This window comes from Schistocerca gregaria, chromosome 2 (assembly GCF_023897955.1).
Source record: "Schistocerca gregaria isolate iqSchGreg1 chromosome 2, iqSchGreg1.2, whole genome shotgun sequence".
Classification (NCBI taxonomy): domain Eukaryota; kingdom Metazoa; phylum Arthropoda; class Insecta; order Orthoptera; family Acrididae; genus Schistocerca; species Schistocerca gregaria.
Window position 1 is genome coordinate 181,467,417 of NC_064921.1, and position 12,465 is coordinate 181,479,881.

The 12,465-nt window shown below is 39.9% G+C and overlaps 1 protein-coding gene across 1 annotated transcript in view; it reads left to right on the forward strand.

Annotated features, from left to right (window-relative positions):
• Positions 1 to 1,838: 1,838 nt before the first annotated feature.
• LOC126336642 (N-acetylglucosamine-6-sulfatase-like) overlaps positions 1,839 to 12,465 on the forward strand; it is a 119,044-nt gene continuing 108,417 nt past the window's right edge. The window contains exon 1 of the mRNA XM_050000565.1: positions 1,839 to 1,984. Coding sequence (XP_049856522.1) covers positions 1,853 to 1,984 — 132 coding nt within the window. The 5' untranslated portion in view covers positions 1,839 to 1,852. The remainder of the gene's footprint in view (positions 1,985 to 12,465) is intronic.

A 12,465-nucleotide genomic window follows, 5' to 3' on the forward strand; every position in this document is an offset into this window, starting at 1 on the left:
AGGCATGTTATCCGCATGGCTGTAACGGATCGTGCAGAAGACACCTTTCGATCCCTGAGTCAACAGATGGGGACGTTTGCAAGACAACAATCTGCACGAACAGTTTGACGACGTTTGCAACAGCATGGACTATCAGCTCAGAGACCTTGGCTGCCATTACCCTTGACGCTGCATCACAGACAGGAGCGCCTGCGATGGTGTACTCAACGACGAACCTGGGTGCACGAACGGCAAAACGTCATTTTTTCGGATGAATCCAGGTTCTGTTTACAGCATCATGATGGTCGCATGCGTGTTTGGCGACATCGCGGTGAACGCACATGGGAAGCGTGTATTCTTCATCGTCATACTGGCGTATCATCCGGCGTGATGGTATGGGGTGCCATTGGCTACACATCTCGCTCTCCTCATGTTCGCATTGACGGCACTTTGAACAGTAGACGTTACATTTCAGATGTGTTACTACCCGTGGCTCTACCCTTCATTCGATCCATGCGAAACCCTACATTTCAGCAGGATAAAGCACGACCGCGTGTTGCATGCCCTGTACAGGCTTTTCTGAATATAGAAAATGTTCGACTGCTGCCCTGGCCAGCACATTCTCCAGATCTCTCATCAATTGAAAACGTCTGGTCATTGGTGGCCGAGTAACTTGCTCTTCACAATAAGCCACTCACTGCTCTTGATGAACTATGGTATCGTACTGAAGCTGCATGGGCAGCTGTACCTGTACACACCATCCAAGCTCTGTTTGACTCAATTCCCAGGCGTATCAAGGCCGTTATTACGGCCAGAGGTGGTTGTTCTGGGTGCTGATTTCTCAGGATCTATGCACCCAAATTGTGTGAAAATGTAATCACATGTCAGTTCTAGTATAATATATTTGTCCAATGAATAGCCGTTTATCATCTGCATTTCTTCTTGGTGCAGCAATTTTAATGGCCAGTAGTGTATAATTACGGCTGTTAGGGTGGCCGAGCGGTTCTAGGCGCTACAGTCTGGAACTGCGCGACCGCTACGGTCGCAGGTTCGAATCCTGCTTCGTGTATGGGTGTGTGTGATGTCCTTAGGTTAGTTAGGCTTAAGTAGTTCTAAGTTCTAGGGGACTGATTACCTCAGAATTTAAGCCCCATACTGCTCAGAGTAATTTTTGAATATAATTGCGTTTTATTCTTCAAAATTGAAAACATTATTGTTTCATGTTTTACGTACAAGACTCCTCTCTATCACCATTGTCGTAATTCACAATAGAAAAATAATTTAGTTAACAGAAGTAAAACAAGAAAAATACTTACATATCGTTATAAGCTCTCTCTGATTACTACATTTCTGCTAAGTAAAGCTGTGATGGTCTTGCACTTTGAGATGGCTGCTTGTCTATGTATTCCTGTGCTACTATTGTCTAATACCTGGGCGACAAGCAAGTGCACCTACGTCAATCCTCATTTTAGAACATGGAATACGAAGTTTGCCTTAGTGTCACAGGCATCCCGAAATTAGAGTGAAGTTTGTCAGTGAAACCACGAGATACTAAATCGGGGTGGTCTGATGGGAAGTTGAAAACCGGTCTTCTCAAATACACGCACGGTGACTTAATGCAGCATTGGAGCCGATCGTGTCGCAGTGGACATACTGAAGGCCTTGATAAGAGTTTTCTTTCCTTCATCACAAAATGAAAACAACTGTTAAAATCCGCTACACAGATCTATTAGGGCAGTTTGTTTAAACTACTACAGGTATGTTCGCCATCCACTCTTATCACGTAAAACGCCTCTTATCTTTTGATTGCAGTCGGATGAGAGGCATTTAAAAGCTATACTGCCTGTAAAAAGGCTTGTTTCATAAGATCACAATGGTCAAGTCGGTTCGCAGTGTTTTCCTAAAACTGGTTGCCTTCGCCCTGCTGGTGCAATGGGGTGGGGCAAACAAACCGAATTTCGTCATCATACTCACGGACGACCAGGATATCACACTTGGCGGCATGGTATGTAAAATGTTATTTGGACGTTAACTACTTGTCGACCAAGTGAAGTTATCAATCGTAAAATTTGACTTTCATTTCTGAAACTGGTGGATAACAGGATAATCCCGCAGCATTTACTAGTTACGCGTTAACTGCCACAGTTAATTTTATAGTAATATTGTCATTATACATATATATGACAATAGTACTATAAAATTAAAAAGCAGAAAAATGTAATAGTTTCGTCTTAGGACTAACTTTTTGGTGAGTATAGGTAATATTATTTATTTGTTTACTGACATTTTACAGCCATCATTGGACCACCCTAGCCTACTTTATACAAAGATTTTTTCAGTTTCCTCTCAGCCCAGTACTTCTTCATTCTCTCGGTTCTCACCCTTCTTTCTTCATCGGAAATCACCCTTCCTTTTGTCTGTTTGTTGATTCTCGTTTACAGTCTGGTTTGTTTGTCTGTGAGTTTCCTAATTTTGTCAGTTTTGTTTCTTAGGTCTTCCAATGTAATCTGTAGCTCATCCATATCCTCTTTGATTTCTGTAATCCACTTAATGTTGCACTTACTATTCCACAATTTTCCTATTATTCTCCTGATTATCCTGTTCTGATTAGATGTCCGAAAAATGAAATGCGTTTCTTCCTGATTGTACTCGTCAACAGTTCTATTTCCTAGTAGACTGATTCATTTGTAGCTACTCTCCAGTGTGCACTTTTCTGGTACGATTTGTTGATGCACGTTCTGATGATTCTTCTCTCTATTTTGAGTATTTTGTCTATTTGTGCAGCATTAGTTGTTTTGAAGATGGTTCCACTTGCGTATGTTATTTCTGGTTGATTGATTGTTTTGTAGTGTTTTAATTTTGTTGCTATTGACAGTTTTTTGTTGTTGTAGGTGTTCTTGGTGACATATTGTGCTCATTTTATTTATTCTGTTTTGCCATGTTGGCTTTTCATTCAGGTTATATGTTATGATGTCTCCCAGATATTTAAATTTATCTTCAATTTTCATTTCTTGGTTTCCTATGTTTATAAGTGGTGGGTCAGTTAACATGATGACTGTTTTTTCAAAGGATATTCCAAGACCAATTTTCTGTGCTGTTTCCTGTAGTGAGATAACTTGTTGCTTGGTTTCCTGAATACTGTTAAACAAGGGAGCAAGGTCATCAGCAAATCCTAGACAATTTAAACTTATATTGTCTTTGGGTCTTCCAATTTGGATGTTCTTTGGGTTAATCTTGTACCATTCCCTCATTATGTATTCTAAAGCACAGTTGAACAACAAGTGTGCCAAGCAATCTCCTTGACTTAGACCTGTTTTTATTATGAATGGCTCAGAGAGTTCCCCCTGAACTTGACTTTTGATACAGTGTTGGTTAAGGTAAGTTCTATCAATTTGATTAATTTTGCATGGAGCCCAAATATCTTGAGATTTTTAACATTGAAGATCTATGGATACAGTCATATGCTTTTTTAAAGTCCACGAAAGTTATTACAAGAGGTTTATTTCATTTCTTGTAATATTCTATGGCTAATTTTAAAGTGGTGATCTGTTCTGCACAGCTTCTCCAAGGTCTGAAGCCTCCTTTGTATTCACCTAATTCTTCCTCTAGCTTCTCTTTGATCCTCTTGTATAGGATTCTGGAGAAAATCTTGTATGCACAGTCTAAGAGAGACATACCTCTGTAATTATCTGGAATGCTTTTATCTCCTTTTTTGTGGAGTAGGTGGATTATGGCTGAGGTCTAATGTCCGGGGAACTTTTCTGTGTCCAGGTATTTGTTAGGGCTATGTGTAAGGATGTTTGAACTGTATCACTGTCATATTACCACATTTCTGCAAAAACTTCGTCTTCTCCGCATTCCTTATAATTTTTCATCTGTCTGAGTGCTGTGTCCACCTCTTGGATTGTTGGAGGATTTATGAGATCTGTTAGAATCTTGATGGTTGTGTCTGTATTAATTGCTAAAAGTTCCTGGGTTTTCTCAATTCAAAAGTTTATTAAATGCTTTTGCCGTGATTTCGGCATTTTCCTTGTCATTCTGTGCTATTTTCCCATCTTCCCTTTTCGGCATTCATGTGGGAGGGGCAAATTTTTGTAATTGTCTGCCAAACATTTTGTAAAAGTCTCTGGAATTGATTTTATGGTAAATTTCTTCTACTAAGTCGATTAGATCTTTCTGTGATTGTTTCTTGGTTTGCCTGATAATGTATAAACTTTTTCCTGATATTTTTGAGGTTGGTTGCATTTTCTTCTGTTTTGTGTGTTTGAAATTTTAACCATGCACGATGTCTTTCTTCAAGAATTTTGTCACATTCTGAGTTCCAGCAGACATTTCATTTACGTGGGTTCGATGGGGCTAAATTTTCTGCTTGTTGTCTGAGAATTTGAATCAGTTCTTCTATATTATCTGCCAGTTTTATGTTTTGTGTGACTTCTCTATCATTTCTAATTAACTGGTGGGGATTGAAGTTCCTCTTTCGTTTATTGAATTTTGGTTTCTTTTTTAGTGGTGTGAACTCAATTTTTATTTTGACATAGTAATGATCTGAAGCTGTATCTACCCCTCTTAATACTTCAACATTGTAGATTTCTCTGTGGCAGAATTTGTCCATAAATACATGCTCCAGCTGCCATTCTCCTTTTCTCCAATCAGGATGTTTCAAAGTTTTAAGTTTGTTTGGCCTCCTTTTGAAGTATGTGGACTTCGAGATCAGTTTGTGTTCCCTACATAGTTCAACAAGTCTTTTGCTATTCTTATTTGTTTGTTTATGTGGAGCCCATTTCCCAATGATATCCTGGTATTTCTTTTCTCTTCCGAGTTGGGCATTGAAGTCCCCTAACAGGATCTTAACATTGTTAATATTTACTTGGTTTATTGTTTGGTCAAAGAGATCCCAAAACTTTTCCACTTCTTTTCTAGTCTTTGTGAGAAATTTCTTTTCATTAGTAGCGGCATGGGCTTTAATGATGGTATTTTAAACTCAAAGTTGCAATTCTAGGGGAGACGGCTTGAAAATAGATAATCGAATCTATTATTTTCATATTGACTATAAACCCAGTTCTAAAATAGGGAGATTCTTTCATAACCCTTATTCCAGGTTTCCCATAGTCATTACATAACGCAATATTATATTGAATAAACCCTGATTAATCGCATTTCATAGCAAAATATCAGCTGTACTGCAAATTTGAGACAGCAGCAACACACACATCAGTATGTATTATTAAGGTCTATATTTTTCCTGCTAATAATTTTATGAAAATAAATACCATAATCTCAAAATGTATGGCTTATATAAAATTTCTTTAGATTTTATTTGACAGAGGAAAAATGAAATCATTGACGATGGCGAAACTTCACTGAATGTTAAACAAAAAGAATAAGCGTTAGCTCAAATGATAACCACATAACCATAACTATATACAATTTTTCTAGGATTGTGCAACATAAAAATTATGATTGCTATAATAGCTATGGTTCGTTTACATGTTTATATGTCACACATGTCTGAATAGTATTAGTGATTTTGACAGATTTTTTCAGCTTCTGAATATCTCCGTTTGTTTAATATGAATTTTTAACACAATAAGAGTTTCATGATATACGAATGCATCATCACGTGATGTTTTTGGCAGCGTTTCATGTTACGGTATGTCAATGGCAAGATTCTTTGAGTTGAAAATCTATCGCAGATGCTCCCAGGCATTCGTCACACTAGCTATGATCTCGAAATCTGTGGTAGAGTAAGTATTGTTACTACTTTCAACCGAACTCATTACAGGGCGAATAGGTAAATTACGTTAAGGGTATACGGAATGCCCTATGCTTACAATGTTAAATTGAGCTAAAAGTTAGAAACATTTTCTAATTTGTTATTTGGACGATACTCTTGATTTTTTCACAGAACGCAGAGATATGTTCTGCTTTTATGCTCAATTATTAATTTTGAAAAAAACAATGTATAGTTTTTCAGATATTTTATTTTTTGTAAATGTTAAAAAAAAGTTATACAGTTTAACAAGTATTTTAAAATTTACACCCATTAATACAAAATAATTCCACATATCTTTTAATTCAGATACATTAGGAGGTCCTAAGGAACAACTGCAGAAAATTTCATCTTTCTACTATAAATAGACCCTGAGCAAATGTACCTTATACACAAAAAAACTTAAGTTACGGGAAATTAACTTCAAAGTGTTTACTTCAGTACAAGCCTGCTCCATAGCTTGTATCATCAGAATCGTTCTCTTGATGGCTCTGATATGCTGTCTAGCCACCTTTGAATATATATAGCATTATCTGAAGATCTGAGCCGTTCCTTGTCCAAACAAAGCATAGCTGCGGCAATTCGTAATCCTACACAGAGCCTCAACTTTTGCAGAACTTTGCACTTTGTTATATTGCCCTGATTGAATGATGAAACAGCATCATAAACGCCAAAGTGAAGTGTGTTTATACCCACAAACACAGTTTCAGGTAGTCTATTCCATATCACATGGTTCACACACTCATTTGGATTTTGAATCCGGCCATGAAGACATTTCTTTAGTAGACTAATATCTGCGAGGTCTCGGAATATTGGTTTTATTTCATCCATTATGTCAGGTGGCAGGTGACTGTATTGTTTCTTAGTTGACTTGCCTCTGTTGTACATGCGCCAACTATCGTCTCCTTTTGGACATAGCCCATGTTGGGGATTCTCATTATTTGAAGTTGTATGTAAAAAGAGCCCAGACTGCTCTACTCATTAATTCTGCATTTGCTGTATTCTGTCTTATTGCTAGACCATAGCACTTCTGAATATGATCTATTGTAGCATCTGTCAGTCTATTTTTTCCATCTAAAGTTTTTCCATCGCTCAATTTCTTGCCTTTCATGCTAGCCTTGAGCCATCGAAATCTTGATCCCATCCTTTCTGAACATGGCCAACACACTCCAGTTTGGAAATTTTCACATCGTTACCATAGGGTCTCAGTTCCTCAATTTCTTTGAAAGCCTTTGAGTCACTATCTCCAAGATAATTTATGTATCTAAGGTTGTACCATTGTACTGACCATTGATAAATACTTCTTACACCAGCAACTTCCATACCACCACTTGACCCATAGTAATTTGCCATGCACTCCTCTTCATGTTTATTTTTCATTTTCTCCTTGCATCTGCAATGCTTGGAAAGTATTGCAACATCAACTACCTTCCCAGTGTCCACACTTGTAGCTATTACTACACCATTCAGAGATGTGTTGCCTCTCTTCTGCCAGCTTCCATCAAAAGCTATGGACAAGTCTCTGCTATTATTATTTTCAACAACTGATTCCTCAACAGCATCTTTCATGTTTTCCTGTGCCACATCTTCTACAGCAGAGCCTATTGCAATTATGTGTTTGTTAAATGTTGAAGGTGGAGGAGGGAGGTTCATCACACCACACAACATGGCACCTGCAGCTCTGCCCTTTCCTATACACCGTAATCCATAAACCAGTCTAATGTTTATATCGTATAGTTTACCTGTATCTGCAGTAACATGTGAGGAATTGAAGAAAAGTGCACATCAACTCTAATTCACAAGCAAGTCCTACATGTAAGTTTATTTTCAATGAAACACCACATTTTACACATTGTTTGCAGCACACATTGTTCTCCAAAACGTCTGACAATAAAGAGACGTTAATTACCTCATATTTTGTAATCCCAGCATTTAGGTTCTTGTATTCTTCTTCAATTCCAGCTAGTTTTCTTCTTGAAGCACTTTCTGGTGTAGTGGCAGCAGCATCACTCAATGTATCACTACCAGATACTGATGAAGATGAATCAGACGAACTTTTAGTCCACTTTAGTTTCTTGCGCCAATGTACACGCTTTCTAAATACCTTCAGACTAAGTCTTGGCATGTTGAAGGAAAGAAAACTCAATGACTTCTCCACATACGACTTTCACAACAATGACATTCATGTACTCACAAAGGAAACAATACAAATGATACAGAATGTATTGTCAACTGTCTAGCAGTGTAGCGAACAGAAAAGCTAACACTCTTGTGCTCAATTATATCTCTGGCAAGGCTGTCTATATCAGGTATATTTCTCGTCTCATATACAAGGTGCGGAACATAGCGCGTCGAAATTATTTAAAAAAATTATTTAAAATAGTGCTATTCACGTCATCCAAATATTTGATACATGGTATTAAACGGGAGAGTCTAAATTTTTCGATTTACCCAAAAATCTATTTTTTCATCGAAAACTTCATTCCGTATACCCTTAAAAACCACGCAAATCTTTGTGTGAGCCTAAGCTGTAGAAGCCAGTATGACATTCAGTAAAAGTCTTTCGTTGATTGTCTATTATGTGATGTACTATGAACATTAATCTTTGGCCTACTGGAGGCAGCTCCCATCTAACGCAACAAGCGATGTACAATAGCACTGGCGTGCCTCTTGCCGGGACTTTGTCACTTCGGTTATCACATTACCGGGTACCCTGTGCGGTGATACAGATTCAGTGACAAGATCGAAGAGGAAGGAGTACTAGTCTTTCATTGACGCAGAAATTTTATTATTTTCTATTGACTGCCACTGGCGGATCGTTCGCACGCCGGAACCTTGACACCTTTCCCGACGGCACCTGACTCTTATCATTGCTCTCTGTTCCTTCTAGCGAGATCTTTATCTCAGCGAACGGAGGAGCAGCTTATAATGACCACAGTCGGACCTTGGCTATCAATCGTTGACAAGCGCCGAGGGAAGTGGCGCAGTGATCAAAAAGCACTATTGTAGGATCTACTCGCATTGGTCAATACTGCGTTTTCCTTATTTTTCGTAAACAACTTGAGGTGAATGTCAGGTTGATGCCTTAATAAAATAACCGACTACTATACGAGCTTGCTCCATCATGTGCAAGATCGACAGGACGCTGAACTGTCATTGATCCTCGACTCGGACTGCACGCAGTTAGCTGGGGTAGGTGTCACCGAAAATATGGAGAGGACAACACAGTATCAGTTCTATAGTAGACTTATAAGTGTAGAAATAACCCTTAACATAAAAATAAAGCTGCCAGCAATGTAACTGTGACGCTTTTGCAGCTGATTCTGGGAATGTCGCCTCCTAGTTTACGTGTTGCTACTGGTGAAGATGAGGTGTAGATGAAACAAGCTCAGCCTCTTTCTCGCAGTGCAGGCGGCACACTGGAATCAACATTGCAGTGACAGTGTCTATTAAAATGCTAAGGCATGCTGTATTGTCTAGTAGCTACGGTTGGCAATAGGCGAAAACACTTCAGTTGGAGGAAGGGTACCCATTTGAGGATTGTGGACGTGTTTGGGGCAGGTACTATCCCCGAATATAATTTCATGCTTCAGCAATGGCTGCAGGGAGTGGAAACGCCTAATCGTGGTCTATATGTCATGATACGTGAGGGAAAGGAGGGGGGAGGGGTGGGAGTGGGGGGAGATGTGGATGACAGAATCCTTGCGTCTTTCTCGCACTGCTCGCAGCACACTGGAATCAACACTGCAGTCACAGTGCCTACTGAAATACTACGGCGTGTTGTATTGGTTAGTAGTTAAGGTTTGCAACGAGCCGAAACATTTGATACTGCCTCCAATTTCATACTGCCTCCGACTTCCGCCGATTCCATTCTTCGCAGAAAAGGGCCAGTTTATACACCGAGGTGCCGGCCGGAGTGGCCGAGCGATTCTAGGCGCTATAGTCTGGAAACGCGCGACCGCTACGGTCGCAGGTTCGAATCCTGCCTCGGTCATGGATGTGTGTGATGGCCTTAGGTTATTAAGGTTTAAGTAGTTCTAGGGGATTGCTAACCTCAGAAGTTAAGTACCATAGTGCTCAGAGCCATTTGAACCATTTTTTATACACCGAGGTGACAAAATTGTTGGGATTGCGATATGCAAATATACAGATGGCGGTAGGTATCGCGTACACAAAGTACAAAAGGGCAGTGCATTGGCAGAGCTGTAATTTGCACTCAGGTTATTCATGACGAAAAATTATCGAAGTGATTATGGCCATACGACGGGAATTAACAGACACTGAGCGCGGAATGGTAGTTGGAGCTAGACGCGTGGGACACTCCATCTGGAAATCGTTAGGTCAATTCAATATTCCGAGATCCACAATATAAAGAGTCTGCCGCGAATACCAAATTTCGAGCATTGCTTCTCACTAAGGACAACGCAGTGGCCGACGGTCTTCACTTAACGACCGAGAGCAAGCTAGTCATTTGTTTACTGTTTTTGCGCACTTAAAAAAAAAAAGGAAAAGAGCACTGGCATATGCATAGATTTGTCACTGCTAACACACAAGCAACACAGCATGAAGTAACCGCAGAAATCAATGTGGGACATACGACAAACGAAATCGTTAGTTACCTAAAGCGACTCTTCCGGGCGCGTGGTTATATCGGTTGGACCTTAGACAATTGGAAAACCGTGGCCTGGTCAGATGAGTCCTGCTTTCGGTTGGTAAGAGCTGATGGTAGGGTTCCAGTGCGGCGCAGATGCCACTAAGTCATGGATCCAAGTTGCCGACCAAGCACTGTGCAAGCTGGTGGTGGTTTCATAATGGTATAGACTGTGTTCACATGGAATGGGCTGGGTCCTCTGGTCCAACTGAACCAATCATTGACTGGAAATGGTTATACCCGGCTACCTGGAAACAATTTGTAGCCATTCATTGACTTCATGTTCCCAATCAACCAGTGACAGATTTAAAAATTTAGCGCCCCTAGGCACGCCATATTATATGCGGCCGTTCTAGCTTCACGCGCACGGTGTCCCGGGTGTACATAATACCTTTAATCTATGTAAGGGCTGAACAGTTTTGTACTGCAGCTATTGCTCTCACAATAGCTCTTTCTAACGGTATTAACAAACTTTTACGTATTTATTGACAGAACTGAACTATGTTATTTACTAACACTTTTTCATCTGAGCCTACTCTCCGATAACGTGTAATGCCGCGATAACTATACGTTACATCAGACACCAAGCATACGCATCAGTTGTAATATACTACAGTAATATACTACTATGCCTTGACTGTACAGCGCCGAGCGGCCTGGGTCATTCGGGTATTGTGTCGGGCGCCTTCGGCCACGCCTGCACGTATACGAGGTTTAGTTCCGCGTTCTGCCATCGGCAACTGTAAAATAAACAGGCAATACGTAACTTCTTGGCAGTTTAAAACTGTGTGCCGGACCGAGACTCGAACTTGGGACCTTTGCCTTTCGCGGGCAAGTGCTCTACTAACTGAGCTACCCAAACACGACTCACGCCCCGTCCTCACAGCTTTACTTCTGCCAGTATCTCGTCTCCTACCTTCTAGACTTTACAGAAGCTCTTCTGCGAACCTTGCAGAACTAGCACTCCTGAAAGAAAGGATATTGCGGAGACATGGCTTAGCCACAGTCTTGGGGATGTTTCCAGAATGAGATTTTGACTCTGCAGCGGAGTGTTTTAATCTGCCAGGAAGTTTCATATCAGAGCACACTCCGCTGCAGAGTGAAAATCTCATTCAGGTAGTACGTAGTTTGTAAATCCAATGAAAGTGCTCTAAGTTATAATAAAAGTCACATTATAATCTTAAATTTTTAAAACTAAAATGAATAAATAAACAAACTCTCCAGTCAGCATTGTTTACGTCTGGCTTTGACGGCAGAAAACTTGTTGATCATAATATATACATAGTTCAGACGGTCATCAGTTGGGAGGGCAGTTTCGATGTGAAGAATGGGCAAGGCGTTCCATCTCTCCGCAGACAACGTAGAACGTGGGTACGATTTCAGTCTTTTGAGAGCCGGAAACGAGCGTTCTGCTGAACAACTTGTGCCATACATAGAAATATTCTAAGAGTAATGTCAACATTCGGAAACACGGACTTAACCTCTCTTTTCGTAAATATTTACTCATTTCGACTGGTATATAACTAATCTCAGAGGATTTCTTAAGTTCCGCGAAATGTACACATTCAGTAGGGAAGGAAGGCTCTAAATCTGTGTCATATGACGCTTGGAGTTTTGCTGCACGTTCAGCAATATCGTCAGCTGAACTGTTCTTAAGGTTACTGAAAACTGTGAAGGAGTCCAACAGTGTTTTATAGCTTTCCTTCCTCCTCACTAATTCGGCATTCAAGTTGACGAATACTGGGAGAAATGTTTCGACTCTAAATTTTTCCCAGTCAGAAAATTTTCTTCAGAGTCCACTTCTTCGTCATAATGAAGTTTGCGTTTCCGTGATCTTTTATAGGTGCATTCATAGTCTATATCAGTCACAATCTCCTTGGGTCTATTTTCATAATAGTCGAACATGCCACGAGTAGATGCAATATATCCTAAAAGTGATTCATATAATTCATGCACTATTTTAGTATTATCAATATTTACACTTTGCAATTTCATATTTACACTATTAAATGTCTGGAGTATATCCTTCCAAACTGTCATCATGAATACTGTTTCTAGTCTGCTG